The sequence below is a fragment of the Lactuca virosa genome, chromosome 2 (genome assembly GCF_052849685.1).
Source record: "Lactuca virosa cultivar CGN04683 chromosome 2, Lactuca_virosa_CGN04683_v6, whole genome shotgun sequence".
Classification (NCBI taxonomy): Eukaryota; Viridiplantae; Streptophyta; class Magnoliopsida; order Asterales; family Asteraceae; genus Lactuca; species Lactuca virosa.
Window position 1 is genome coordinate 206,181,016 of NC_136427.1, and position 26,767 is coordinate 206,207,782.

General features: G+C 35.9%; 3 protein-coding genes across 4 annotated transcripts; 1 reads left to right on the forward strand and 2 right to left on the reverse strand.

The window, feature by feature from the left end:
- The first annotated feature begins 6,754 nt into the window (after positions 1-6,754).
- Positions 6,755-11,466, forward strand: LOC145158167 (protein PIN-LIKES 7-like). The gene is made up of 10 exons (XM_079077100.1): positions 6,755-6,889; positions 6,988-7,067; positions 7,164-7,288; positions 9,904-10,025; positions 10,217-10,429; positions 10,513-10,617; positions 10,697-10,797; positions 10,897-10,949; positions 11,067-11,252; positions 11,333-11,466. Exons 1-10 carry the CDS (start codon positions 6,755-6,757, stop codon positions 11,464-11,466), a joined length of 1,254 nt encoding a protein of 417 aa, XP_078933226.1.
- A 96-nt stretch (positions 11,467-11,562) lies between these two features.
- Positions 11,563-16,906, reverse strand: EMB2763 (ribonuclease II family protein). Its single transcript, XM_079079148.1, has 22 exons — positions 16,479-16,906; positions 16,208-16,345; positions 15,902-16,059; positions 15,738-15,793; positions 15,379-15,626; positions 14,903-15,300; positions 14,594-14,834; positions 14,362-14,518; positions 14,228-14,296; positions 14,010-14,135; positions 13,855-13,907; positions 13,663-13,769; positions 13,525-13,579; positions 13,323-13,422; positions 13,120-13,231; positions 12,895-13,015; positions 12,738-12,797; positions 12,550-12,655; positions 12,370-12,465; positions 12,172-12,253; positions 12,019-12,084; positions 11,563-11,932 (listed from the first exon to the last, which is right to left on the reverse strand). Exons 1-22 carry the CDS (start codon positions 16,530-16,532, stop codon positions 11,734-11,736), a joined length of 2,802 nt encoding a protein of 933 aa, XP_078935274.1. The 5' UTR covers positions 16,533-16,906; the 3' UTR covers positions 11,563-11,733.
- A 4,515-nt stretch (positions 16,907-21,421) lies between these two features.
- On the reverse strand, positions 21,422-25,808 carry LOC145160073 (glutamate receptor 3.6-like). Of its 2 annotated transcripts, none has more exons than XM_079079145.1 (7): positions 25,656-25,808; positions 24,846-25,138; positions 23,273-24,609; positions 22,878-23,155; positions 22,759-22,790; positions 22,273-22,679; positions 21,422-22,187 (listed from the first exon to the last, which is right to left on the reverse strand). In XM_079079145.1, exons 1-7 carry the CDS (start codon positions 25,784-25,786, stop codon positions 21,726-21,728), a joined length of 2,940 nt encoding a protein of 979 aa, XP_078935271.1. In that variant the 5' UTR covers positions 25,787-25,808; the 3' UTR covers positions 21,422-21,725. The 2 variants fall into 2 exon arrangements, with proteins under 2 accessions (XP_078935271.1, XP_078935273.1); XM_079079147.1 differs by having other exon boundaries at positions 25,645-25,780.
- Between the last annotated feature and the right edge of the window lie 959 nt (positions 25,809-26,767).

Sequence of the window (26,767 nt, forward strand, 5' to 3'; positions counted from 1 at the left end):
TATAGGCTCTGCTAAATCTTTCAGATTAAGCAAATCTTCCATCCTTGGCTTCCACATGTTGTAATTTGTGGGCGTAAGTCGAACCATCGTAATCGTACTTATAGATTCCATCGAAAATAATTGCAAATTTATTTTACAAATATTTCGAGGAAAAATTAGATAAAACCGAGCTCTCGGTTGGATTCGGAAGCGTCAAAAATGGTGGGGTAGAGTTTTTCGGGGTCAAAATATACTTTCTTGAAAAGTTATGTGTTAATTTGTAACTTTTCGGAACTACAGGGGCTAAACTGTAATTTTCGGAACTTACAGGGGCCAATCTGAAATATTTCTGCCAACCAGGGACTTTTCTGAAACTATTAAGAACTCCAGGGACCAAAACAGTTATTTTCAGAACAACAGGGACCGAACTGCAGTTTTTCAGAAAACAGAGGGACCTTTCTGCAATTTTCTGAAACTTCAGGGGCTAAACTGCAACTTTTCTGAAAAGCTGGTCAATGCTGACGTCACTGATGACGTCACTCGTCTTCTCCGGCAGTCTTCTCCGGCCACCTGGTTTTTCCGGCGAATTTTCCGGCAGGTTTGACCAATCTTTGACTGGTGTTTTGGAGGTCTTCCCGTGGTCAAAAAATTACGAAAAATATATTTTCGGAATCCTTGAAACGAGATCTTTCTAATGGTGTACCTAGAAATCGATTTTGAGACAAAACAATTTTGACGAAAAAACAGGGAAATTCGTGAAAAATTCCCTGGACACCAAACGGGGCTCTGATACCAGTTGTTGGGGTTGGAAAACTCTTCTATTAAACACGAAAATAGAATTACAATAGGAGGAGCAACTCTCACACTCAACTATTACAAAAAACCAACCTTCTCACTAACTCTCTCACTCTAAGTGTTATACTATCTGTTTCTCTGTGTTTTTTGGGATGCATACAACTGAAGAATGAAGTCTCTATTTATAGTCTTGGCAGCCACCATTGTAGTTGCGTCTATTAAATGTGTTCATCATAGGGTGGGAAGAAAAACTTGTCCCGTAGGTTTCATTTTGTCAACAATGATGGCTACTGTAGCTTTGGAGGCTTTGGAGGCTGGAACACAACAATGACTGCAGCGCACACACCATGATTTTAGCCTGGGATGTTTTTACTCTGATATATTTGACAGATGTTTATGATGTTTTGAGATACAATGATGAAACATCCCAAAAATACATACTAAAAATTTCGTTTTAAATCATTAATAAAACCATAATTATCATTCAACATGTAAAAATCATAACTCGTGTATCTTAAGAATATCATAACATCTGTCAATATATCAGAGTATAAACATCCCAGGCTGAACAAATGGTGTGTGCACTGCAATCATCCCGAGCTCCTCTTTTAAAAACAGAAGTACCTGAAACCAAAACTGAAAACAGTAAGCACGAAGCTTATTGAGTCTCCCCAAACTACCACATACCATACACATAATCACATAACTTGGTCCTAGCCCACTGCATCGGGCCCCGCCCGACATCAGACCATAATCTGGTACACATATAAACATATCAACAATGCATATAACATAAACACATAACATAAACATAACTTTGGGACTCCGCCCAGCTACATCGGGATGAACCCGGCATCGCCCCGCCCGACATCTGACCGCATCGGGCATCGGGCATCGGACCCCGTCCGGCATCGGGCTTGCCCCGACATACATACAACACATCATAAAAAAATAAAATAAGCATATAACTTTCATCGGGCTTGCCCCAACATACTACATATCATATAACATAAGCACATAACATAAGCATATAACATACATCGGGCTTACCCTGGCATCGGACCGAAGCTCGGAACACATAACACATAACATATAAGCTAACATGCATCGGGCTTACCCCGGCATCGGACCGAAGCCGGGAACACATAACACATAACATTTAAGCTAACATGCATCGGGCTTACCCTGACATCGGACCGAAGCCCGGAACACATAACACATAACATGCATGAATCACAAAGACATCAAGCATACATATACTCTTCTCGGGACCACCCCGGCATCGGACCGTAGTCCCGAACTACTAACATCTAAACAGGTCGGCATTATGGCCATAGACTCGTTCCTACTGGAAGAGGACTCACCTCACACTGTTGAAGTCCCGCTGACAAAACCCTAGCTGTTGGATGACAAATTCCCGAATCTGTCAACATCAAAATAACACCCAATTAATAATTGGGTCCCCAACACATATACATAAGTCAATGCTTGGGGTAAAAGACTACTTTACCCCTAAATTAGCTTTACTCAAGCTCAAGGCCCAATCCAAAGGCCCAAAAGTCCAATAATGAACCAAGGCCCAACTATGGCCCATTTATGGCCCAATTTTCCAAATTGGGCCCAAACCCTCATATGGGCCTTACCCTAAAGCCCATCTAAATATTCTACTCCATATGATCATTCTTGGATGGCCCATTATTGGCCCAATTACTAAAACCCAATAGAAAGGCCCAACTCAAGGCCCAAGTGAAGATAGGGTTTCACATAAAATGACAATTAGGGTTAAGTGTTTCTCAATTAACCCATTAAGGACTTAATCCATTAAGTCCATCACTCTACTAGATAAATCATATGGTGTGATTGGGTGTAATTCACAATTCCATTCCAATGGCCCAAATGTGGGTCCCAATAAGTCCAAGGCCCATATATCCAAAATTAGGGTTTTCTAAACCCTAATTAGGGTTTCCCATCCAATAATAGCCCAATAGGCCCAAAACTAAATCTTTAAGCCCATTAGGGTTTCATTAGGTCAAATTAGGGTTTTTGCTAGTCGGGCACCACCCACTACCACCTCAGGTAGTGGTGGTCAACGGCGACTCACGGCGGCGGCCACCACCTTATGGTGGTGGTTTTGAGTTTCTTTTCATTATTCTTTTTGCTAATTACAATTACAATGCTTTAATCCAAAATAAACACACACTAACTAACATAAACACACACACACAGCCACCTTGTGGTGGCCGGCGGTGGCACATGGTGGCAGCCACCACCTCACGGTGGTGGTGGTCGTCCTACGAGAATTCTAGCCAAACAACACCCAAATACCACTTCACTATAATAGGCACACACACTACACGAACTTGAAACTGCAGCACTCTCATACTCACGTGAAACACGAACACAGCAGCCCTTCGGGGTGGCGACTATGACCGGAGTAACAGAAATGAGCCACACGGCGGCGGTCGCGACTGAGAAATAGCAACAGCAGAATTAATGAGGAGGATGAGCAGAGAACACCGTGAGACGAAGCAACGCCGACAGCAAGGAATAGAAAAGAGAGGTGGCGATCCAATAGCGAAGGAGCGGCGGCAGAATGGCGCTGGAGGCTGACGGTTCACACCGGCGACACATGGTCAGCTGATGACGATAGCTGGATGGAGTCTCGACCGGTCGGAAAGGTAGGAGGTCGGGTGGTTGTTTGGTGGCCGCTAGCTGGTCGGAGAACGGACCAGATGGGTGGGGACGGCGGCCGGTGGCTAAGAGGGATAAGGTGGCGGCTGTTGGGAGAGTTACGGTTAGGGTTACGTAGGGCATATATACCAGGCTCCTTCAAACTCTATTCCATGTTGACACTATCGGCCCCTCATTTCCAGATTCATTTTCAAACATAGTCCTTAGTTTACCATTTCAACCCTATCTTCTGAAATCCCTTACAAATTAAGTCCCGTATTTTATTAAGCAGCCCCTCCCTCTACAATTATTTTCAAATGAGGTCCATAATTTAATCTTTAGCCCCTGTTTTCATAAATCCTTTTATATTAGGTCCAAATGATACCAAACGCCCCCTGACTTCTAAAAATCTTTACAAAATAAATCCCGGAACTTACACGTTTAACCCCCAATTCTAAAACTGACAATTAGCTCCTCGAGACCAACACCTTGCTATGTAATTATTGATTTAGGGTTACTATTTATTTATTTATTTATTTATTAAACGGGGTGTTACAAATGACTTATGATTTTATGTGATGATTTGATAACTATGGTTTTTCTAATAATTGAAAACAAAATTTTTGGACCGTATTTTTGGGATGTTTCAAGAATTCTATAAAAGACTACCATTTTCTAAGCATAAAAAGAAAAGTTTTTTTCAAGCCTAAAATTAGGGGATATCACACGAGTAGTTAAAAGGTTAAGTACTAGAACGTTAGAATATGGTCTATATGGTAATATGTAAAGTTACGCAATGTATGAAATGTGATAGCGTTGTATGATAAGAGTATTGTGTAATATGGATGGAAAAGAAATATGGTCACGGACCAGTGAGATCCTGCACCTGCAGGGGTGGTGCTTACCATTAGGAAGTAGGGGTCTAAATGACTTGTTAGAAAGGGGTTACTTCCTAGTAAAGAAGACTTGTCGGGAGGGATTACTTCTGACAAGCGGCTGTCAGGATGAGCTTATTTCTTGGTAACTGTAGAACTTGTAGAGAGGGTTTATTCTCTATCAAGGGCTCTGCTAGGAAGTTGTTACTTCCTAGTAGGGTAGGTTGTCAAGGAGGGGTTACTTCTTGGCAAATTCTTGTTTTGATATCATGTTTGGATTAGAAGGTTATAACTTCTAATAGAATGAGAGAAGGTTGTAAAATTCTATTCATTTTATTGTGGTTATTAATATTAGTTTGTAACACCAACGATTGTAACTCTGATAAATTGATAATTTTTTTTGTAAATCTATATTTTACCATGACACTTTATCACGACATTTATACAACCACGGTAAATTATGTAATGAGAAGTACTGGAAAACTTAATAGGATTTCAACACTCCTAATGATGCTTATAGTTGACAAGTGAATTCTTAATCGATTCAGAAGGAAGGAGGTATTAGGAGTTTAGATTTAGAATAAGGTGAGTATATACTCAGAGTACATGTCCCTATCACTTATTTGAAATATTTGAGTATATACTGAGAGTACATGTCCCTATCACTTATTTTAAACTATATATCTACTTGATTGATATGTAGCATTATGACATGTTTGTGCATTGCATGAAAACAGAGTTTGAACATGTTTGAAATGAATCAAGTAAACTGATTTTTGAAAAAATGATTTGAGCTTGGTTTGGAACATTGGTTGAGCATCCTTAATATGCATTAAATATATGATGGATTTGAGAGTGTTTGTGACAAATGAGTGATTCCTTATAGAACAAAGGATCAAAAATCCTAAATTGAAGGGAGTGATTCCCTTGAGTTGGACGAAATCAATTTCCTGGAATCGTAAGCTACAAGCTTAGGGATAGAATTTGTAACTCCATTCCATGAAGGTTATGGTAATGGTCACATGACTCTATAAAGTTTATCTAAATGAGTGATTCCTATTTATATGACCTTCGTCCTCATAAATTGATTCATTTTTTTGAGTCAATGGCAACGGATTGGATTAGCATGAAGTGTCAATTTGGTAGAGTCTAAACCATTTGTCCCTTAAAAATAGAGGGGTTTATTTGAGAGTATGGGATTGGGATGGGTTAGTTACATAAGCATCCCATCTTTGATTATGATCATATCTACTCATAAGCTTATAATTACTATTATGAAATGACTTGTGAAATGTAAAAAAGATTTTTGGAAATGAATTGTGATATAAGGAAATGGTTTTGAAAAAGGTTATTAATCTTGAAAAGGATTATTCAAATGTTTTTGGAAAGCTAGATTTAGGAATTGGGTTATTGTGATTACCCAATCCACTCCATAGTCGGATTCTGGTATTACTCACTAGGTTCCACAAGCCTAACATATTATTTTGACATGTACTAATAGATAAGGTTGAAGACTAGTGACGCATGTGTGGACATTTTGAAGGTCATGCATATGGTAACTTTTGTGAAGATATTTAATTGAAACACTCATATTTAAACCTTGATTTTAAACTGTTATTTGGTTTGGGACCAAATTTCGCATGTTGTTTTCAAAATGATTTTAAAATTTTTTACTTAAAACTATTAGCCGAATCTATATTATAATTAACAATATTATTTCACATCGGTCATAAAACATACTCTCACAATTAACCATGAAAACATATTTTGTAAATTAAGTCAAAAAGACGGTTAATATCTTTATTAAGTCCATTAAATGAAATAGAAACAAAAACTCTGATACATTTTTTTAGTGTTGAAGTTAATGTTAGTATTCACATTTTTTAAAAATTAAATAAAAAAATAAAAATCTTAAAGCTAATTCTTCAACTTAAAATTTTGATTCATCAACCTAATATACATCACCATTTCAACTATCGTACAAATCAATAGAATATATATTTTATGTGAATAGATCAATTTATTAAATGGAAAATCGGTTACAATAACTACTAAGAAATTTTGTTACTGCAATTCCCAAATCACAACTGGCTAGCGGCACTTATGAGTTATGATCTATTAAGGCCCAATTTCATGGAGGGCAGAATGGTAAACTCAGTCCATAAGAGGTGGCATCCAAGTCGACAGTCGACACTCCTATATCTGATTTCTGCTGTTCACTTGTCATTATCATCCATTCAATGCTACCGCTTTCATGAAATTTCAAGTCACTCTTCTATTAATTCGTCTAAAAAATCTATGACATCAGATCCTAATTGACTTTAATTTAGGATCTTTCATCCATTATCAATGCCCTTGTATAAATATATAAAGAGAAAAAAGTAGACACAAACATAAGGATCGAACCTCAGAAAAGTGTTCACAATTTACAGAAAATGGGTTTATTGTCGTTGTTTGAGGTTGCATCAATGCCAATATTGGAGGTGTTGTTACTTAGTGCAATAGGAGCAATTATGGCTACTGATTACTTCAATGTTCTCTCTAGCGATACTCGAAAATCACTAAATAGGGTACGTACATACATGTTATAAAATAAAGCACGTATGGTAAACTGTTTTTATGTTTCAACCCCACGATATTGTCTATAAGAAAATGTAACTTTTTGCAGATTGTTTTTGTGGCGTTTACTCCCTCACTTATTTTTGCTAGTCTTGCCAAGACAGTCACCCTCGAAGACATTATCTCATGGTAACGTAATTAAGAGATTATCTCATTGTGCATGATGAGAATGATGATTATGTATATATCAATAATATATCATGTTGCTGTGAATTAATCTTGTAGGTGGTTTATGCCAATAAATATTGGAATAACATTTCTTTGTGGAGGAATATTGGGGTGGATTGCAGCAAAACTAATTAAACCACAACCACATGTAGAGGGCTTACTCATAGCTATGTGCTCCACAGGTACTTATATAACTAATATTTCTCATTTTGTTTATCTATATATAACTTCACCAAACAAAACTTTTTACTAATCAAATGTAAGGATTTTTTTTCTTTTAATTATCTTAGTAAAGTCTCAACCATTTGAACAAGTCTAAGGGAATATAATTTTATGACAAAATTACATAAATGGTCCATGTAGTTTACCAAAAATCACAAACTCAATCTCTTCTGATTTGTTTTGATACAAATGGTCCCTATGGTTTCAGTTTCTTATATGGATCCATGTAGAAAGATTTTTCTACCATTTTTAATTTCTTTTCTCATTTATTTAATGCTAACTATAGTTTTTTTAATATAAAAAAGAAAAAAAATAACCCACCCACCCTACAATTTTATCCAACGACTTCGTCTTCATTAAGGCTGGTTGGAGTTGGGGCCGCTAAGACCTCGCTAGCCTCGCTAACACAAGGCAAACACCGCCCCTTAGCATGCGCTAAGGGAGGTGCTAAGCAACACTCGTTACCATCTTAACGAGAGGAGAGAGACCTGGATTGGCTTGCTTGTGATCGGTGTTTTTCTTTGTTTTTTCTTTTGTTATTTATTTATTTATTTATTTATTTATTTATTGCATCAGGCTTTTTGATTGGTTCTTTTTCATTTGACTTTTTTTTTCTTTCTAAAATCCAAGTGTAGATGAAAACTTAGGTGGAATGTTAAAATATGATGTGGCAATATGTTTAGTATATGCTAAACATGCTACCACTCCCTATAACCTAAAGTTAAAATAAAACTATTAGGCCACTTGGAGTGGCTTCGACAATCGGTTCGACTATCTCAGCAAACTCCGGGCCGAGAACTCGGCCTGTCGAGTTCGACTCGGCAACTCGGTGGAAACTCGCCGATGAGAGAGAAAGAAAGAGGGTAGAGAGAGATGGATTTCTTCGATGAATTCGCTATGTACGCTTCTGTAGGAAGAAGATAACAGGATTTGCAACTTTGGCAGATTCAGTCGCTGCAATTTCGTGTAATGACAGATATTTCCCTATAATTGAAATATCTCTTCAAAACTAACTTCAAGAAATTGCACAATACCCCCATGTACTTCTAAAACCTATTTATTATTATTATTGTTATTATTATTATTATTACTATTATTAATTTAACCCCCTTGGTCTTTCATTATTTTTTATGTTAATTAATTAGGAAAAAAATTAACATGGCAAGTGTGGCAACCCATGCCATGTAAATGGAAAAAATTTAAAGTAGTGTGGCAAATCCTATGTGACGCCTACGTGGACTGTGACAAATTTGACACCACTTCCTCCGGCCTTAATGGCACATTTCTCTTTGGGAATACCAAGAGAGTTACCAATTTATGTACATTTGAGAGTGCTTCCATTATCAAAAGTTAGAGGTACTCATAGTGTTTAGAATTTTCAGATGAATTCTAGTTTTTAACGAGCTTCAAACAAAACCCATGAACATAAAGAGTTGTACTTTTCTAGGTAAAAGAATGTGAACCCATTAACTCGTATTTTTTTCCACAACTATGGACACCATTAAATTTACCTCTACATCTTGAAGCATGCTCTACAATTGTAGAGTTTTTCTTAAGCATTTCAAAAAACACTTGGTGATTGGTGAAGATGAAAGTGAAGTTATAGGACTCCGGAAATATGTCGTCCAACAAATTCTACCTCATGAAAACAACCATTAAACCCGACCATTGTTGGAAAGTATTTCCATCCAATGCAGTTAATAGAGCACCTCGCTCTTCGATGGAACTCCAAGTCTACGCAAAGCTTTCTTCATAGCTACGACGTTGGCTACAATGTTGGTTGTGATAGTGGATAGCATGATTCTGATCATGGACAGTATTATTTTTAAAATCGAGGGGTACGCAAAGCTTTCTTCGGAGCTATGACGTTTTCTATATTGTTGGTTGTGATGGTGACTAGCTTGATTCTGATGATGGACATGACCATCTTTGAAATCCCACAAATTTCTCCTAATAATTTAATTTTATTCGAGATTACATTCTCAATTCTTTGTTGACATTTTGTGATCCTTTAACTACTGAAACATATGTAAGTACACAGATGATTCAATTAGGTTTGAGATTATATATCACCATTGAAGACTGAACAAAAAGAATAAAAAGGGGCATAAGATGAAAATGAAGGCAAAAGGTGATCAGATGAAGATGTATCATAGAGGAAGGATGGAAGCGTGACGGTAGGGGTTTTATTCGGTGAGGTGAAAAGGGGTTGTGTGTGTGTGTGGGGGGGGGGGGGGGAGGGGTGCGAAGGGGTATAATTTTTTTATAGTTGAAATTAGTTTACAAAAATATAAAAGAAATTAAAAAGGGCAAAGAAGTTATTTTATCTGGCTTAGGGACAACCATGCAACATTCACATAAAAAAAAATTAGAAGGGACTGGATTTGTGATTTTTGATAAACCATAGGGACTATTTATGTAATTTTTGTCTAATTTTGCTGATATTTTCATAAATCACATTGGGATATGAAAATTCTCTTTTAACGTTATCATTTTTGCTACCAACTACTAAACACTTTTTATTGAAACTTGCATGGTCTATTGTTTTTTTATTTGTATTGATCTTCGATGGTAGGAAATCTTGGAAACATGTTATTGATAATTGTCCCTGCAATATGCACCGAGGGTGGCAGCCCTTTTGGAGAACATCATATCTGCAAATCCAAGGGACTCTCGTATTCATCATTTTCAATGGCGGTGAGCCGATTTTTTGTTCATTAAATCATGGAAACATGTTATTGATACGCCATGTTGAGATACTTCGGAGTCTTCATTAAAGCTTCGGACTCTCACAACTAAATTTGAACTCAACAATTAAATTTAACCAAATTGTGTTTTATGTTGTGACATCAATCATTAGTGGAATCTAACTCAAGATTATGGTACAGTTGTCCGGTTTATATGTTTGGACATATTCTTTCCAATTAATAAAAAGGTCCGGTGAAAAGTACATGAAAGAAGTCGAGGAATTACTACAAGAACCCAACAAAGACTTGAATGCAAATGAAAAAACTCATCTTCTAAATGGAAAAAGCCAAGAATATATCGATGTAGTTGTGCCATTGTCATTTCCGACTAGTGAAGACAAACAAATACAACCCGTAAGCCTTTACAGTTAAACTAACAGTACGTTGATAATTATGTTGTATAAAAAGTTAATCTTATCATCCACGGATTTGTGCAGAGTGTAAACAAGAATGAGAAAAAAGACAAATCTTTCTCAAGTAAACTAGTCGACATACTCCACATGGTAGTGGAAAAACTCATGGCTCCTCCAACAGTTGGTTCTGTAAGTTTCAGAAAAGCATTTTATAATGATGATACATGTCTACTTGAAGCTTCCTATAATCTAGTTAATCTACCCTTAGATTGTAGGATTGATATTTGGGGCAACCCCATGGCTGAAAAAGCTTGTGATCGGTGATGATGCTCCATTACGAGTGATCCAAGATTCCATCACTCTACTTGGGTAATGTTTGTCTTTGGTTGAATTTAGTAGTTGTGTAAGAACCTTTTGTTTTGGCTTTATTATATATCCAACATTTAAACGTTTTTTATATAAATCTAGTGAAGGAACGATACCTTGTATCACTCTTATACTAGGAGGAAACCTAATACAAGGTAAACAACCATGAAAATTGAAGTTGGTAGCTTCTTAAACCATCATATTTTCGGGATGAAAAATCACTTTTTTTAAAAAAGAAAAGTAATTTGATTTGAAAATCAACTTGATTACAGGTATGAGAAGAGCAAGCATTAGGCCTATTATCATCATCACAATCATTTGTGTACGATTTGTGATTCTTCCCATAGTTGGAATCTTTGTGATCAAGACAGCTTCTGGTTTGGGATTACTTCCTCATGACCCCCTTTTCAGTTTTGTGCTATTGATTCAATACACAGTGCCACCAGCAATGAATATCAGTAAGCAATTTTTGTCTTATGCATTACATAAGATTAAAATACTACAAAAACAAATGGTTGATAATATGATTTGGATACAGGTACAATGACACAATTGTTCGATGTGGCACATGAAGAATGTTCACTACTGACGATGTGGAGTTATTTAGCTGCAGCATTTGCACTTACTGCATGGTCGACAGTGTTCATGTGGATCTTGACATCAAGATCATGATTGTTACACATCATTTTTATGGAGAAAAAAAAACATATATATAAATTTTTTATTTTTTACTTTTACTTATATACGTATCCTAAGCAAGATGGACACTCAAAAAATATCCTTTTTCATGTTACATAAAAATAAACAATCATTCTCAAAATCCATTGACAAGTAGAAAACTGCGTGTATGTCCTAATATCTCTACTGCAATCTTAATACAAGCTAAAAGTAGTATTATATAAAAGTATAAAACAAACAGAGTTTAAATTATTATAATTGTTAAATAAGACTGAGTTGAAGTTTAGGGCGATTGGGTTGTGGTTCAACAACTTCCATGTGGATTTGTACAGTTTGAAGAACACCATAAGCAATTGATCCATCAGTCTTTTTGATCTTCTGTTGCTGTTCATCCACCACCCATTCTCCACCTCCTTTCTCACCTCTCATTGTCAAGTACACAGGTCCTTCAATACCATACCTACATACCAAAAGTCAAATCCATCAACCTCAAAAGTCAAACCATGTAAAAATAATTAACAATTTATATATATAATAAAGTCATACTTTGGCACAAAAACAATAAATCCATTCGCTCTTATCTTCACAATTCTAGCTTCAGTGTCAGTAGGCCTACAAAACCATGATGATGATGATGATGATTATAAAGATGTGTGTGTGTGTGTGTGTGTGAAGTAAGAAGGACTATGTTGGAAATACCTTTTTCTGAAAAATATAATGGTATGAAGCTCAATAGAGGAGCGACTTGCCATCTGAGCATTTCTATGTCGATAATTTAGATCTGAATAAAAAAATTAAATGAGAAATAAATAAACATTTACCATGTTACATAATTGGTTAAAATTTATGAAAAAAAAAATGTTTTTTTTTAATTTCATATTATTATTTATGTCTTACTGTCGGCAATGCTAGTGAGTTGTGGTCTATCTTGGAATATGGTTGGCAGTTTGTATATCCCTAAAGATGCAGCAAGCAATCTGTGCACTATCACATCTGTTGCAACCAATTTTTTTTTTAAATAAGATTCAAAACAAGAAAATAATTATTTTATTTTGACTTTTAATATAATATAATTACCTGCATATCTTCTAATTGGTGAGGTGAAATGTGTATATAAAGGTGCAGCAAGCCCATAATGGTGAAACTCCGGGGGGCTAAGATCCCCACTACAGAAGTAAACAGCCTGAAGTGGAAATTTATTTATTTTGTTCCCATGATTTAAAAAAAATAATAATAATAAGATTTAATGATAGTAGAATACAAACCTGTGTCATACATCTAGTTGCTAGGATACGGATCAATTTATTGAAGTATGGATCATCACCCTGGATTTTTTATTTTTTTATAATAGAAAATATAATAAAAAAGTTAGGTAGAGAGTTTTATAATGATGAGTGAATGAAAATGGAAAGTCAAACTAACCACAGCCTGGTCAAGTGAGTCAGCAAGTGATTTGGATGATGAGACATCAAGGTCAAGGCCAACAGAAGCAGCAGTGCGTAATAAAGGTTCGAGCATTTCTTTTGTTGGACTAGGATGTCGCCTGTAAATAATATTTATTTAATTAATTAAATAATAATAATAATAATATATCCATTAAGGTAAATGTAAAAGTTAAAAGAAAGTGAGAAAGTATTATTAATTAACCTTAAGAGGGAACACTGAGGGAAGCTTTTAAGGATTTGTTCAGCAACTGAAACATTGGCAGCAAGCATAAACTCTTCAACCATTTGGTTTGCTTCTCGAATTTGATACATGCCTATAAGTAGCAAAAATGTAATTTTAATGAATTATCTAATAATTTATAATGTGAATATAGTTGTTTATTATTAAACAAATCAAAATTTTACCAATATCAAGAGGATCATGAGTCTCTGTGTCAACTTGGAATTTGACTTCTGCAGAAGCAAGAGTTATGGCTCCTCTTTCAATACGCCTTTGCCTCATTATCTACAAACCAAATGACATTATAAATATAAAAATAAATAAATAAATAAAGCTCATTATAAATTAAGATGAGAGCTGAAAATACATGTTTAATAAGTTGAATACCTTTGCTAAAGTATTCATATTTCGCAAATCTATAGTTACTGGATCCATAAGTCGGCTGAAAGTTTAAAAAAATGACATTATGAATTATAAAATGAAAATTATTTAAGTAATTTATACAATTAAGGAACTTTCATGCACCTGTCATCCATTCTTGCTTGAGCTTCAACATATGACAAAGCAGCACATGACTTGATGACACTCTTTGTGTATCTAGTAGATATAACATGTGCTTCAGGAGTCATTTCCTGTATTTTTTTTTTTTTTAAAAAAAAAGATTAATTTCTTGTAATTAATATTACCCAACCCAAATAAGTTGATAAAAAACCATACCCATATAACAGAAAAGGCGAGTCTCTCCACATCAGCACGAAGAGAACATATATCTATAAAGTCAATCCAGTCAGAAACTGATAATTCAATATTTATATACTTATATAATGCAAAGTTTATAATTTATATATTTATAAAATTATAAATATAAATACCTTCTGTAAGAGGTTTGGGAAGCATGTCTATACGGCGTTCAACAAGGTAAGTAGAAGTTCCTCTTTGTGTAGCTTCACTATCAAGTGGTGTGCCAGGGTGGACAAAATTCGTGACATCAGCAATATCTTTTCAAATACAGTAAAGGATACATACAAAATAAAAAATAAAAAACTCAATTCTGTTCTTAAATTTATAAATAAAATGGGGCTGAGGATACGAACTCCAACTTCAAAGTTCCCATTTGGAAGCAAAGTACAGTTTAATGCATCATCAATATCCTTACATCCTGCACCAATCAAAAACATTATTCATTTGCAAGACTCAAGACCAAGGGTATTATCGTCTTTTTACCTGGAGGATCCACACTAAATATTCTTAAATGCCTCAAATCCTGTCTTATTGGATTTGACAGATCTTCAGGGGATACTGACCAAGGTAATGGTGGTAAACATGATAACACTTGAGCAGAAAACGGTCTTGCATCTATATCATTCTCTATTAACACAACCTACAAAATTTCCCCAATATTATTTAACATTATAATAATATTTTAATATAAAATTATAATATAATAAAATAATACCTCTGTTTCGGTTTCCCGATCTCCAATATCTCCTATTGTACGAACATAATGACCAGAAGGGTATTTGGATTGACAATCCCAAGTATCAACAGAAACAATAATCCTTTTATCTAGAAGATTCCCAAGTTGTCTTGTTTGGATTCTTATCTTAGGAAACCTCCGATCCTTGGAAACAAATAAAGCATGTGCAATTCCCGCATTGCCAGCTGGCATAGCCATAGGCTCCAAAGATCCACAATATCTGTGTGTAAACATAATCTCAAGTCAAAAACATAAAAGAAAAAAAAAATTACAATTTGTTAAACTCACGCATGCCAATTGCGCTTTATAATCCCAACAACGCGTCCAGAAGGACGAGAAGGGGCAATATTGGAATTTATGGAGGACCCTTGTGGCAAATTTGTAATTCTTGGAGCATCATCTGCACTGTTGGGTGCGAGGTGAATGGAGTCATCTTCTTCATCATCTTCCTCAGCTATGGAAAGGGATTTTTCAGTATGCCATTGATCTTGAGGTAAAAGTTCAACAGCTACAACATCTCCATCAAAAGCTCTGTTCATGTTTCCACGCCCAAATATTATTATTTCATCACCAATACTTTCACTTCCAACGTATGCTTCAAATGGATTATATCGGTTGACTCGAAGTTTTCCTTGATGATATATTCCACATCGGATTCCAGATGTAATTTCTGACATGGGTTTATGCTGCATTACATAATAAACATGTGGTTAAAGTAGATAAAAACTAATTAATTAAACTTTTTGGGAATAGAATATCAATACCTCGGTATATATGACTTTCTTCTTTGAAGGCCTTAAGTCTTCAATTTCCATATCCTCAGAGAAATGAGGTTGAACAAGAAGGTCAAGAAGAGCTGGTTGATTTAGTGATTTCACATATGACTCGATTGTATCTGCTGAAATTCCTTCTTCAGTGGCTTTTCTTTTGTTTTCTCTGTCATTTGTGATCATTAAAACTCTTGTGGGCCCACCAAGATGGTTCTTGTACCACTGTGCTGCTACCCTAATAGCTGAAAGTGTGATATATATATATATATATATATATATATATATATATAAGTATCTTACAATATTAATATATTATAATATAGTTTTATTATATGAGAATAAGACAATTAAACCTCTGTCATTGCGATCATTTGGACTTTCTCCTGCCATACCCTTCACATATGTGTCTCTGAAATATATAGAGGAAAATGTCCAGATGTTCAATAACATGTTAAAATTTGATGAACATTTGATTTTGAATATATTGAGAAATCTTATAAATGAATAAGAGGCTTACTTATGGTGTTCATTAGAAAATACAAAGAATCTTCTTAAGGTGTTGCTACATAAGGCTCTCAATCTGTTGTAAACTGCAAGATTCTTGTTCTTGACTTCTTCCAGTACCACAGAGAGCACCACAACATCGTCAATTGCTGGATTTTCAAGCAAATCAATCTAAAACGTAGAAGAAAATGTGTGAGTATATGTAAAGAGAGGTTTAACAGTAATTAGTAACAAAGAAGGTTATTATGAGGGGAAACAAAAAGAAACTTCGCCACAAACATCCTGAATGAATTATCAAATGAAAAAACATTAAGTGTACCTGATTCAGAACAACATTAGTATCAACAACAAGGATTGTGGAGTCAGGGGAGCTGAAACGAGCGCTTTTTGTATCACAATTTTGGCAAAACGAAGCCCCACAGTATATATCATCTCTAAGGTAATGTTCTCTGACCACCTGTGTTCACAAAGCAATTGTTACTCACCATATGTAAAACTAACTGCTGACAATCAAAAGATGATTATGTAAAGTAATTATTAGGGTTATCAAGATTAGGGTTTTCTAAGGGAATGTAAAGTCAAGAACTTACCTTGATAACTTTCCCTTGTTTCGTTTTTCGCACGAATGACTTGTTTTGTAACATGATCTTTTGCTGTTAATCGAGTGTTCCAACTGCGGTGTTTATTATCAGAAGCGAAGAATAAATGAGGGTTTGAGCTCCAACCCTACTCCTATGGCGGCGGGTTATGGTATGTTCGATTCTTGAGTTGCACGCCTCTAGTTTGATTCGTATAGCTCTTCGAATTCTCTGGCGTTGGTATCTGTGAAACGGATTTGAAATTTAAATTGAGGTCGTTTGGGGACGAAGGCAAATGCCGGTGAAGGCCAGGAGTTGGCAAAAGTTATCTCCGGTGGAGAGTGAGAAAGAGGAAGAGAGGCGGACGAAGGGGGCGATGCTAGTGATAATTATAGAGAGACGGGAGCTATATGAAGTTGAGGGCAACGAAACCAATCCCATGGATATGGATTTTGATATTAAATTTTTGGGAAATAGAAATAGAAAGGATTTATAAAAACCTATACAAACAGGATTCTCTTTAAATTCTGGGATTTATAATTTTATTTTTAATTTTCTCAACTTAAACATAAGATTTTTCTAGGGGTGAATTGTGTTCTAGAAAGTAGAAACCTGTCCGAAAAGGGAAGTCAACTTATTAAGGTAATTAATTTTTCGGTTTGTTCACATCTGGTTAACTATTTCTTTTTGTACACAACAAACTTTTCGGAAGTGTGCACATATGACCATTATAACCGGTAGTCGGAGTTGAAGTCAACACCACAACCCATTTGTCTCTTCATTGAATTTTCCGCCACCACAACCCAATAGAAGGGTTGTGGTGTTGGTGCGTCGGAGTTGAAGGACCGAAAAAAGAAGGGATGGTGAAGACGTTAATGTCACTACAGATGGAAAGGAAATAGAAGTTCAGAATGATGAAAGATGGGATGGTGACTGGTAGGACCCAGCTTAAATTTCTCAAATGTGGTTTCAGGTTTAGGGTTTCCTACGTATTTAAGCCCCTTTAACTCGATTCTAAGGTTCATTTCTTAGCCTCTACCCACCCCCACCCCTCCCCCCCTCAACCTCAGAAAAACCCTAATCCTTTCCCTCTTAGTGGTTTTGGCTCATTTTGGGTAGATTTGGTGCCCTTGGAAGGAAGTGAGGAAGTATTGGTGCAAGGATCAAGCTAGCAACACCTTTCAAGCTTGGTTATCACCTTCTGGACCATTTGTAAGGATTCAAGTCTCTACCTTTTTAGTTATTCTCTTAGATCTAGGTTGTTTTTGTCTCTTCTTGGTTCGTAGAGTTTATTTGAGTGAATGGATGGAATAAAGTTGGCAACTTTATTGCTCTCTTGTATCCCTTGAGCATCATATGTTATGGATATGAAGTTTAGTTGGGATTTGTGAATCTTGATTGAGTGTTAGGTCATTTCCTTACCATTTGACCTAAGTTGAGTTGAGGACATGCATGTCCATCAAGTAATCATTTTTATGGACCTTTGCTAGCTGTCTGTGTGACTCTTACATATGTTGTATGTGTTTCTATGTATGTTGGGCGGGGCCCGATGGTTGTCGGGCAAGGCCTATTGTATTTATGGTATGTGGTATTTTGGGGAAACTCACTTTGTGTTTACAGTTTCATGTTATGGTTTCAGGTACTTCTAGTTCAGAAGTGAAGGGTCCGGCGTGACTACACACTAAAATTTATTCCGCATTTGATAAATTGTGATTTTTACTTTGATGTTTAGATACTATTTTCACATTGAATGATTTTGGCAGTGTCGAGTCTAGAATAGAAAACTACATGGTTCACTAATTTTGGTATAGAAAGTTTTCTATACAAATTCAAAGATTTTATAGGTAAGGTAGTTCCTAATTTTTTTTTAAGCTAGGTCACTAAAAAATTTCTATAGAAATTTTAGATAAATTAAAAAAATTAGGTGGGTCATTGGACCCACCTTAGTTGCACTTAGCCTCGACCCTCATTTTGGGATTCGCATGTTATATGATTTAATGTTTTAAAAATGAAAATTTATTCTGAGTTTTTGGGACGTTACATATCCCATGTCAATTGCATGAAAGACCATGGGGTAGCCCATGACACTTGGATGTTAGACCATGTGGGTAGCCCATGACATTTCAAGGAAGGACCATAGGAGTAGCCCACTGCATTTTACTCTGATCGTCTTTTGGGATAATGAATAAATGGTTTTGACTTATTTAAAATGAAAATTTTACTTGGTATTTTTGGGATGTTACACATGTTCTCTTACAAAGTAAAAATCCATTTTCGACACCTTTCTTCCATTCGTGGAAAACATGATTTTTGGCAATGTGTCTGACAGCTTGATTATCATAGAAAAATGCAGTTGGCCATGTTGGTGTCACTTGCAAAGTCTTCAATACCAACGTACCCAAAGAACTTCACTGACAATAATTGTCATAGCTCGGTATTCTGCTTCATCAAATAAACATGAAACCACAGTTTGTTTCTTCGTCTTCTACAAAATCAATGTTCGTCCTAAAAGAAGCAAGTAATCGGTCCTTAAGAGCCTTGTAAAAGCACATCCCAACCAATATGCATCGGTCACAATATGCAACGTGGTCCAAACCACTATCTTATGGTATTAATATATCCTAACTCAAAGTTGTCTTCGGAGTTATCTTTGAATACCAAAGCACTCTTAAAGTTGCATTCATGTGTTGTACTCTAGGATTTGAAACAAACTAACTGAGCTTGTTGACTGGATATGCGATGTCAGACCTACTTGCTTGAAGATAGCTAGAGTAACCTACCCATTAGACGTTGATATTTATTTGCTTCAACCTGTGGGTTATCATCACAATCATCTAACTACAAATTTTGCTCCTTGGAATATAGCTAGGTTTTCACCCTTGCATTCCATTGTCTCCCAGGATGTCAAAAGTGTATTTAAGTTGATTTAGAAAAAGCCCATCATGTGTCTTAGCCACCTCGAACCCTAGGATATATTTTAATGGGCCCACGTCTCTAATGTTAAACTGATTTATTAAGTTGGTCCTTTATTTCACGTATTCTTGTTGCGTAGTTTCCGACAATGATCACATCGTCTACGTAAATCAAGTTTGTAACAAAAATACTTCCCTTATTGTGTATGAAAAGAAAGGCATCAACATTTGACTACTCGAAGTTTAACTGAGTTAACGACATTATAAACTATGGTACGTAAGGCATGATGAAGTCCATAAAGAGACTTCCTCAATCTATAAACTCTTGTATCTCCTTCCTTTGCAAAACCTTATGGTGTTTTCATGTATACTTCCTTGCGGAGGTCCACATGAAAGAAAGAATTGTTAATGTCAAAATGATGAATGATCCAATCATTCTTTGCAGTTATAGCAAGTAAAGTCCTAAAAATAGGTGTATCGTGGAAGACAACACCTTTCATTTGTGTAAATACATTCACCATTAAACATGCCTTTTACCTTTCGACTTCACCAATCGGCTTGTATTTTATCTTGGAAATCCACTTGGAGTGAATGGTACGTTTTTCCATACCGGTAAATATTCGAAGGTTCACGTTTTGTTTTCTTCAAGTGCTTTTATTGCTTTCTTTGCATGGTTTCCAGCCACCTACATTTTTTATGTTTGTTTAAAATGCTTTGGCTTATCACTTAAAAGTTTTACATATTACAAATAAAAGTTAAAAAAATAAAAACTTTTAGCTTTGATATCCAGACTTTGGAAAATTGTAACTCATTGAATATTGAACCAAAATTGATGAAATTATAACCTAAATTGAAGTAAAAAAACTTTAAACTACGTATTGGAAAATATCTCATGTTAATCCGAATCAAAACGAAAGAATTATGCAATTTTGAAAAGTTTTAAAGAGTACGCATAAAACTGAAAAGCTAAAAAACTTTTAGCTTTAATATTCTAATTTCGGGGGACTTCAACTCATTAAACACGGAACCAAAAATGATGAAATTATAGCCTAATTTGAAGTAAAAACATTAAACTACATGCTGAAAATGGTCACATGTTAATCCGAAAAAAGACAAGAGTTCTGGATTTTTTAAAAATTTCACAAAATACACATAAAAGCTAAAAGGTTGAAAAACAGTAAAAAGATGTGATTTCATGTACCGGTCCATAACCGAGAACCGGTGTATCGAACACTAGTAAAAAACTAAAACCAATTGAGTGTGATTTCATGTACTGAGAACCAAACTGATAATATAAAACTGTCATGATCCAGGTATGGGTCTCGTTCGAGTCCGTATGCTCACCCCTAGGCACTCCCAACTAAGTTGTTCAAGGTTTGCAAGACAAAAATGGGAATGATGGAAATAAGAGATTTGAGTTAGAGGAATTTGTTGAAGATAAATTCAAATAATGTCAACTTTTCATAAAAAGAAAATTTCAACTTGTCAGCCAACTATTCTTTCTATCAGTTTTTCCGTTTAGTGTAGTTTTATTAGGTTCATGTGACTTAGGTTGTAGTTAATTATCTACATTCCTAATTTCCTATCATCCTATGTACTTAAACTATTGTGGTTATTTAAATGTTCAGAAAGTGTAGATGTTAGAGTTTAAGCACTTCAACAAATGATTCAAACGATTTTACATAGAGTACTAATGTATAGAAAACAAAGAACATAATATTTAATGTGGCTTACATGATCAAAGTGATCAGCTACGTCCACAAACAAACACAAGAGATAGATTTTATTGATTATTATCGAATGGCTTACATACAACATGCTACACAAATTCAAAAGGTATATTTATACTAATAAGTTGACCTAAAAAAACTATCAATCCGGCCAAGCGCATGATTGGTCAGCCGAGCGACTATAAGGTCAAATGATGATCAATCATACTCCACAAGTCAATATAAGGTATGTGATTCACAAGATGCAATAAAAGCCAGTAGCCTTTTCAAAGTATACCTCTCTGTTCCATGTTTTCCCTCTCCTTTGAAATCATTGTGTTAAAATATAGCCATTTTTTAATATGTTTGAGCTCATGATTGATTAGTACTTTACAATTCAATCAGCACTTTACAATACCAATACAATATTCTAAGATAAACATCATGCTTATCCTCAGCTAAATCTGTACCCACTTAACTTGCTATTTGCTATGGCTAAATCTAAAAATGCCCGGAACAAAATATTACAAATTAGATTGAAAAGATGGAAAACAAGCGACAAGATACCCTTTCTTGACGGATTACTTCGTCACAAAAAGCATCTTCACAACGACTACAATGATCGATGAGTTTCATCATTACGAGCTGTTTAATGACAAATCTCTCCTACTAATTTTATTGCTATAAATCGATTCATCATTTGCATTCATCCCACTTGAACTTCCCTCGAAATGTTTTCTCTTGGAATGTGTTGTTACTGTCTCTTTTCTTTCATCAACAAATGAAATGAACGTTTGAAGGCGTCCAGATTGAAGACTTCTCCCGCTAGACTCAGAAAGAGTTGGATAGTGTTTGATAAATTGGTGGATTATTTGTGCAAAGTATATGATGAGAGCAAGCAAACAAACTATTCCACATATAATGAAGAGGCCTTTAAAGCTCGTTAGTTCCAGCTGCTCTACTTCAAACTTTGTTCCCTGTGAGCTGCATGCACTTCTCATCAACCACTTGTCATGGATCCTTTCTAGTTCACCGTTTTCTGATAGTTCTAGAATAGCCGTGGACATATCTGCTGCTAGAGGAGAGTCTCGTGGAAAGGCCTGTGATAAAACAAAATAACAAAACAATACTATCAATCATTTTATAACTCAAATTGTGAAAACAGAAGTATGACTTCCAACTTACGAATCCCCATCCAGTTTTGGTAAACTCTTGACCAACGATGCTGTATTCACAACGGGTTGAAAGGAAGAGTTCAATGTATGAGCGTTGATCGACTATTGCAGCAACACCACCGTTGTGGGGACCATCTATTAGCGCTTTTTCATATTCTTCAGGCAATGAAAGAGGAATCAGCCGAGAAGCCTGAATACCAAGTTCGCCTACAAGATAATCACTCACAAACGTATTCTCTTGGTACCCAATGGGCTCTCTGCTTTGTATTAAGCTTTCGATTCCTGTAATAGGCGTGGAAAGCTTCTGAACTGTTAATATTGAGGTCAAACTAGCTGTATAACTCGAGTTTATTATGAGAACCACAAATAACCATAAGAGTACAACCATACGACCAAGAGTGCTGAGCGTGTTTTCTCCTGTATAAACAATAACCGAGTAAGATTATATATTATATGACATCTTGTTTGGTTTTGGAAACATGAAAGGGACACTTACTGTGGGAGGAAAACAGCGTTGAAAAGCTAAACCTGAAAAGGAACAAAATCCATTTGTTTAGATCCTGCTTCCTCATAAAAATAGCAAATTTTTGTAAGATACTACAGAAAGACACTTACCATAGAACTGTGACAAACTGTTGTCTTGGAGGACCACGAAATTCGTCGTTTACACGATGTTCTAGAATCCATACAACAGCTCCCACAATTAAGAAAAAGATTACTGAAATAGTCCACATTAAAGGAGAGAATGGTCTAAGAAAAGCCCATGTACTAGAGCCCGACCTCCTAATGGGCACAACCACAACAAGCCCAGATTCGATAAATGGTTGTGTAAAATCTGCGAGTCGTGTCCGATTTGTAGTGATAACTATGTCGCCCACCACAGCATCATAAACCTGTATTGAATTTCAAAAACTTTAGCAAGAAAGTATAGTGAGAATCGATCATGTGGGATTATATTGCTTTAAGTCTCTTTATATAATGATCGGAAGAAATTAGGAAGAAATACTCACACCATCGTGTATCAAGTTCACAAGCTTGGTGTTACTTGGGTTCCTAACTCCATCTCCATATGATAGAAACTTATATGGCAAAGCGTACGGAAGTAACTTTGTAGCAGATGTAAACACATCAATGCAGTATCCTTTGAATGAATCACTGTGTCTTGCTTTTCCCACAAATTCCTGAAAACTGACACGATGTGGAACACCGATTTTCATCTGCTTTCCGTTATCTGGGAAAACCCATCCACGTGGTTTTTGGACTGTTAAACCAGGCCAAATCACTGCGTGCAATAGCTCAGAAGAACTTGATTGATGATCAGATTGCTTTGTGTTGACTTTATCTGGACGAATAGTTGACAAACCCGAAGAATTTGACCAATACCCGATCCTCCTAACACCAGTGCCAACCACATTAATAACTTCGAATGCAGGAAAAACAAGGTTTTTATCAGAAGTAAACTCGATAAGTCCTGTTAATCCTTCCATTTTGACATCTAAGATGTCATGAAGCAGCAAATTCCCTTCATTGAAGATACTCAAAGAACCATAATTCAAGATTTCTCCTCGTAACCCTTGTAACTTGGGATCTTTTGAGAATGAAATGTTTCCACCTTTATCAAAGAAAGTGTCAAGCGCACGAGCAAGCAGCCAAACAGTGTCGTATGCGTATAAACAGTAAGTATTCAAACCAAACGTTGTCAAGTTTTTCCACTCAGAAGCAAACTTTCTTGTAAGGTTTGAATCTTTTGTGTATGCTTTTAATGTGATAAACCCTTGCATAACATCAATTGTCTTGAGAGATAGTGATGAGGAGGTAGTGTCTATGACTGTTGAGAGCCAATTAGTAGCGATCCAAACATACCCACTATCCAACATGCCAAGGTGTTTAGCCACGTCAAGTATATCCAATCCCCTATCTGCATACGTGTGGACAACAAGAATTCTTGACTCCATTAAAGCAACTTTAACCAACACATCGCTTATGTCTGTTCTTGTTGCTAGTGGCTTAATAGGTGCTTTATGGGAGATCTGAGATCCTCTAGATGCTAATTGATCTCCTAATGATATTATTCCATTTCTTCCAAGATCATCATCTACGTAAATTGCTGTTACTTTTTTCCATTCATAGTACTTGATTATGTCTGCTATGGCAGCCATTTGATAAAGATCACTGTGAGTTGTGCGCACAAAGAAAGGATACTGAAGGGAAGATAATGTAGGATCAGTGGCTGTGTAAGACAATAGAGGAACTTGGAGCTCACTTGCCACTTGTGATACCATATGAGCTATGACTGAACTTTGGGGGCCTATTAAAGCCACAGTTTCTGTCTCCATGACTTGTAAAGCTGTTATCAGAAACAAGTTAAATCCCACAAACTATATATAAGTTAACATTTGTATTTGATGAAACTGGTTTTTGACTTCTATTTATACTAGAAAATATTTTTAAAAAAAATTAGTGACGGAATTCGGTCACTGAAAATAATTTAACATAGTAACTAAAAATATGTCGCTAAAATTCGTCACTAATACATGGTTTTCTGGTTGTAAAACTAAGCAAGTGTTTAAAAGAGTTACTTACCCTCCATTATACTCAGAAATCCACTGTAATTCGCATCATGAAGATTTAATTTCAGCTTGGTTCCATTAAGAATAGTGGGATCAGAATTCACATCTTCAATTGCAGCTTGTAAAGCGATTTTTGCCACTTTTCCAATGATTGAATCAAATGTCAAGATAGATGCAATATGTACGACATCTGGTCTTGTAGAAACATTGGTATTCTCAAGCCCTTCGGAGAACCATCCACCAAAATCAACCACCAACACAAGAAAAGCCCAAACTAGATTCTTAGGCATTTCTATTTCGTACACCCTGTTATGTAAAACAACACAAGAGAATTTTACTTTAAGTAACTTTAGATTGATCAAATAGCATGCATGGCTATATAAAAACGAACAGTGAAGTAAACTTTTGACCAAGATAGGTGATAGTAGCTAATTCTGAGCAACTATTTGGGTACTAAGTTTACAAGTAAATAGTTTAGAGAAAGTTCAAGTGACAAAAAGAACAAAATTCTCAAAAACCATTTATGCGGAATAACAAACATGTTGTGTTCAACTTCATAGTGCTAAGAAGAAATAACCCATCAACCTAATCGGTACAAGTACCAACATACAAAAATAAGCCTCAGTCCACAACTCAATGGACAGATAAACGACATAAGAACATAAGGTTTTTTAAACACAAGAAAACATATGATATTGTGAAAAATACATATACGTGTTTGTACATGAGAGAGAGAGAGAGAGAGAGAGAGAGAGAGAGAGAGAGAGAGAGAGAGAGAGAGAGAGAGAGAGAGAGAGAGAGAGAGAGCAGACTAATAAGCAACCATCCACAGTGATACAAAGAAGAGCAACGAACACAGAAGGAACTAAATGAGAGGAATTTGCAGCAGGGAGCAGATTGGCCGGTGGGTCCTGGTGCTGTAGTATAGCCAAAATTCAAAGAGGGTCGTTTCATGTATGGTGTAGAAATTTTCTTGCTATTTTTGGTGATAACGATAATTATCACTTTCACTGGCGTTCTTGAAGCATTTATGGAACATTGATGTCTTACTTTGTTGGTTTCTTCACGTGATCGACCTGTGAATGGTGTGAAGAAATTTCAATCTTTCTGGCGGTAATTGCCACTATTTACTTCAAACATGTACATGTGCGATATAGACGAATCGGGAGTTTCTTGCCACGTGTTTTGTTGAAAGATCATTCTCTCGAATCCAATCTCAACTTTGTAATGTTTCCTTTTTAATCTTTTGAGCATTTACTTGGAGAGGTTTGTGCAGGATTTAATGGGGAGGTGACGTGCATAGAATCTATTTCAAATCTCCAATGGCTTCCGACCAATCGTCATGCAATGGTTTAATGGGCTTTTCTATCTATAAAATAATTATTTATCGACTAAATTGCAGAAATCGTCCTTGTGGTTGGTCCAATTTTGCAGTTTTAGTCTTAGTTTTTTTATTTTGTCAAAAATGGTCTCTGTTGTTGCATTGGAGGTTTGGATTACACATTTAGTCCCTTGCCTTGTTACCTTCTAATCCATCTCCGTTAATGTAACACCCATGTTTTAGATTGGTTTAACTCAATATTTATCAGGGACCAAAAATTGAGTTTTGGGAAAAACTCTTTGCCACGACGTGGTGCAAGGATGCCCACAACGTGGCATGGAATAAACTGAACGCGTGTTTTAATGAGTGTCACGGCGTAGCAATAGGTTGGTCACGACATGGTAGTTGTTCTAGCCCAAGCCCGTAAATTTAAGGTTTCCTCCCATATTTAAGCAACATTTCCAGAGGATTAGGGCATCCTCTTTAGCCTCCAACCCTCTACCTAAAAACTCTGGCCTCCCTTAAAGAGTTTTGGTTCATTTTGGTATTCTTGGTGATTTGAAGAAGAAGAATAAGGTGTTTTGGCGCATTATTCCAGCAAGCAACTTCATCAT